This window comes from Galeopterus variegatus, unplaced genomic scaffold, assembly GCF_000696425.1.
Source record: "Galeopterus variegatus unplaced genomic scaffold, G_variegatus-3.0.2 Scaffold307, whole genome shotgun sequence".
NCBI classification, from domain to species: Eukaryota; Metazoa; Chordata; class Mammalia; order Dermoptera; family Cynocephalidae; genus Galeopterus; species Galeopterus variegatus.
This window is the reverse complement of record NW_007726418.1, coordinates 217,305-221,928: the sequence shown is the minus strand read 5'-3', so window position 1 is coordinate 221,928 and position 4,624 is coordinate 217,305. Positions and strand designations below refer to the sequence as shown.

General features: G+C 39.8%; 1 protein-coding gene across 1 annotated transcript in view; it reads right to left on the bottom strand.

Moving 5' to 3' along the window:
• LOC103586125 (kinesin-like protein KIF15) overlaps nucleotides 1-4,624 on the bottom strand; it is a 20,118-nt gene that overhangs the window by 12,245 nt on the left and 3,249 nt on the right. The window contains 2 exon segments of the mRNA XM_008567279.1: nucleotides 671-793; nucleotides 796-882. Of these exon segments, the coding sequence (XP_008565501.1) occupies nucleotides 671-793; nucleotides 796-837 (165 nt within the window). The 5' untranslated portion in view covers nucleotides 838-882.

Below are 4,624 nucleotides of genomic sequence, written 5' to 3'. Positions count from 1 at the left end.
GTACCGCGACCGGCAACGGGATCGCAACCCTCGGTGTTGCGCCCACACCGCGCTCAACCAGCAAGCGGATCGGTCTCTATATGGGATCCAAACCCTCGGCGGGAGCGCCGCCGTGCTCCCAAGCGCCGCACTCTACCGAGTGCACCACCAGGCCGGCCCTGCTCAAATCTTTTAAGTTTTCCCAGTGTTTGGATAGCTGAGTAAAAACTTGGCCTGGCACTCCTGGTCCTTGATGATCTGAGCCTACCTGCCCCTCTAACCAACCCATCACTGACCTATGCTGAAATGCCAAATGCTATACTCATTTTGCATCCACAATAACCCATTAGATGTATCCCTCCAGGGCATGTATTCCCTGTTTCTCTCTCCCTACCCAAATCCTGACCCTTTTCAGATAGCAACTCAAGAACTACTTCTTTCCCACATGCCCCCCAAGCAGTCCATGTGACACCTTTCTTCCTCGGACCCTGCTGGCTGTTGCACCATTTTCCCCTCTGGCATGAATAAAAACATTCTTGCTACTGACAGATTTGCCCTACCCCATTTACTATCCCTACCCCACAATAGAGATCTCTGTTCCTTTTGCGTAGAAGCAATCTTATTTCTTTACAACCCCCACAATACCTGTGAGAATTCACACACAAGTTGAAGACCATAATTTCATTCTTACCTTCAACCTCGTCCCTTCTGCATGGGTACCTTTTTGCCTTTCAGATCTTACTAAATCCACCAGGTTGAGTAGGGAGGTCCATATAGTCACAGTCTCATTGCTTTTCTCCATTGACTCTATCATTTAAGTGTAAAGACTGCATGAGACCTAGAGGATTCTCTATTCATTGATGCTGATGCCACACGTCTGTTCCTCCATCCTCCGGACAACACCTAAGCAAAAGGAAAATATATTAAAAGAAGCAATAGCAGATACACTTAAGATAAACTTAAAATATAAAATAAGCACTTGAGAATTACTCATTTTAATAAGAAAAATAGTAACACATAGCTAATTATTGACTTTTACAATATTTATACAAAATATATTATGAAAGTTATCAGTATTAAAATGTCAAACCCTAACTACATGGAGCCAGCAGGGGCTAGCCGGTTAGCTTAGTTGGTTAGAGCACAGTGTTGTAACACCAAGGTCAAGGGTTTGGATCCTCATATAGGCCAGCTGCCAAAAAATAAAATAAAAATAGAAATGGAGCCAAGAGGCCAAGAAGGAGGGGCCATCATGCAGGTATGCCTATGATGGGAACAATGAAAGGAATTCCTCAAAACCACATTACTCCAGAGAAGACACTTGGACAAGGATATTTGCTAACGATGGCTGACTCCACCAATGAGCTAATGACAACTCCTACAACAAGCTCATATAACCAATGGTCTTTGTTTCAAAATAGCCTGTGTGGATTTTTTTCTTTTTGTCTTTAAAAGCTTACCTTTTGCCCCAACCTCCCTGGATGCACCTATGGACTGCCATAGCATGCGTACCCCAGATTGCAAAGCCCTTATATTCCTGAATAAACTCTTTACTTTGGAGAGTTGCTCTATCGCTCATTTTAGGTTGGCAGTATTTTCCCTCTAGAACAGGGGCAGGGAACACCTATGGCCTTTCCATTATCTAGTTTTTTAAGAGAAATTATATTATCACAAGTTCCAAGTGGTACACAGCAGCCACCAAAATCAGTAGAATATCTGTAAAGCATGGTGAGAAGGATTACTGGTCCATCAAGGAATATATTCATGTTACTTTCCTTTCCCTTTCCTTTTAGTTCCCTCTCCATGTTACAGAAAGAGAATAAATAGGAAATCAGAAGGCATACGATCTAGAACTGGCTGTGCTATCCACTATTTGTGTTAACTTGATACAAATCACAAAAATCTCTCAAAGCCCTTCCTTTACCTAGACGATGAGGATGTTAGACGAGAAAAATCTCTAACATAACTTCGAGCCCAATTTTGTCGGCTCTTTTGGTATTCAAAGTCTTTGTTTTCCCTCTCTATCCCCTATGGCAAGCAGGATACATGAAAGTTCAGACTACAGGCCCTGGAATCAGATGAGCATGAGTTCAAACACTACCTCCACTATTTACTAGGTATAGTCTGGGGCCAGCTGAACCTTCTCAAAACTTAGCCTCCATATTTGTAGAATGGGAATATAGGTACCTATGCCATAGGGCAAAACATATAAGTTTAAAGTGTATATGAAATTATTAAAATTCAGATTCTGATTCAGTACAAGGTAAGGCCTGAGATTCTGCATTTTTAACAAGCTCTTGGGTGATACTGATGATCTGAGAACCACATTTTGAGTAGCAAGATCATAATATATATAGGGTGAAATGGGGAAATTAGTATCTTTATCTCAAAGAGTATAGTGAAAATTAAATAAAATAATGTATACAAAAGAAGTTAGCACAGTGCTTGGCACATACTCAATAAATGCTAGCTGTTATAACCCTCTCTATTAACCAGCTATAGTATAAAATTGAAGTTATTTTTATCTTTTACATTTCCTGGCTAGTACTTTGTTTCCTTTTCATAACATTAAATACTGTGTATTAAATATTAAATAAGTTAAATATAAATATTAAGTGATACATTTATATAGCTGCAAAAAAAAAATCCATAAAACAAAATGAGAGAGTTCCTCAAACACAGGACAAATTCCAAAATACTATTATCTAAAAAAAGCAAGGTATAAAAGTAACACAGTGTGCTATCATTCACACAACATAAGGGGGAAAGCAAATATAAGCATGTTTGCCTAAGTACTTATACAAAACTCAAAATACAAATAAAAATCAAAAACAAAAAACAAAATACTTGGTGAATGTTCATGGTTAGAACACTCAATATTGTTAAGATGTCAATTCTCCCAAATACAACTGATAAATTCAACACAATCCCACCAGCCGTTTTTGTATAAATTGACAAGCTGATTCTATGCAAGTGAAATGCAAAGGACCCTGCATAACCAAAATATTTGTTAAAAAGAACAAAGTTGGAGGACTTACCTTACCTGATCTTTCTTACTACTCAGCAACAAGCTATAATAATCAAGACAGTTGTGCAGTATATGCATGTATTGAAACATACTGTACCCCACATATATGTACAAGTAAATGTTAAAATATTTTGAATTAAACAAAAATAATCAAGAGAATTTTACATTGGTGAAAAAAGTTATATAGATCATTGGAACAGAATATAGTCAGAAATAAACACATACTCATATGGTCAATTGATTTTCATCAAAGGTACCAAGGCAATTCGATGGGAAAAACAAAGTTTTCTTCAATAAAATGTGCTGCATACTGGATCAAAAACAAATAGGCAAGAAAAGAGAAAGAAGCATCGAATAAAACAGACAAAAAACCCAAAAGAAGGGCCGGCCCGGTGGCGCACTGCTACAGTGCGCTGCTTGGGAGCGCGGTGGCGCTCCCGCCAAGGGTTCGGATCCCACATGCAGACCGGTTCCCGCTCACTGGCTGAGCGAGGTGTGGGAGCAACACCGAGGTTTGCGATCCTGTTGCCGGTCCCGGTCCGGTGCGGGCACGACACTGAGGGTTGCGATCCGCTGCCGGACACGAAAAAAAAAAAAAAAAACCCAAAAGAAGATGGTAGAAACCACACCAATAATATAAACAATCATATTAATGTAAATAAAATTAATGTAAATTAATGAAAGTAAAGTCTAGGATTTGGGCCGGCCCGTGGCTCACTCGGGAGAGTGCAGTGCTGATAACACCAAGGCCACGGGTTCGGATCCTATATAGGGATGGCCGGTTGGCTCACTAGCTGAGCGTGGTGTTTACAACACCAAGCCAGGGGTTGAGATCCTCTTACCGGTCATCTTTAAAAAAAAAAAAAAAAAAAAAAGTCTAGGATTTAATCACTGTACCAGCCAGCGGCCGAAAAAAAAATCAGGTAAGATACTGTCAAGAGTGGTTAAGAAAAAAAAAAAAAGCAAAATATAGTTATGTGGTTTACAAGAAACACCTAAAACATTAAGAAAAAGAAGAACTGCTGGGAAAACATATACCAGGCTAATATTAATCAAAAAGAATGCTGAGTGGTATAGGAATATCTGACAAAATGGATTCATAAGGCAACATGTGTTGATTGGAAAGCATAGGGTCAATATATACAACATATACTTGTATATGTGCCTAATAAAATAGTCTGTTTCCATATGTATACATATGTATTAAAATAGACAAAAATCAAAATGAAAGTGACAAACTCAGCACCTTAGTAGGAGATCAATTCATTGTTCTGAAGTATCAATAGATTATACAGAAAAAAATTAGCAAAATATAAAACCTCAAACACATATGACACATTTACAAAAACTGGTCATTGTATTAACCGATAAACCATGTCTCAATAAATCTCAAAGGCTAGGTATCACACAAGACCACATTCTCTGACCCCAGTGCAATTAAGAATCAACATGAGGGGCCGGCCCGGTGGCGCACTGCTACAGCGCGCTGCTTAGGAGTGCGGTGGCGCTCCCGCCGAGGGTTCGGATCCCACATACAGACCGGTTCCCGCTCACTGGCTGAGCAAGGTGTGGGAGCAACACCAAGGGTTGCGATCCCGTTGCCGGTCCCGGTCCGGT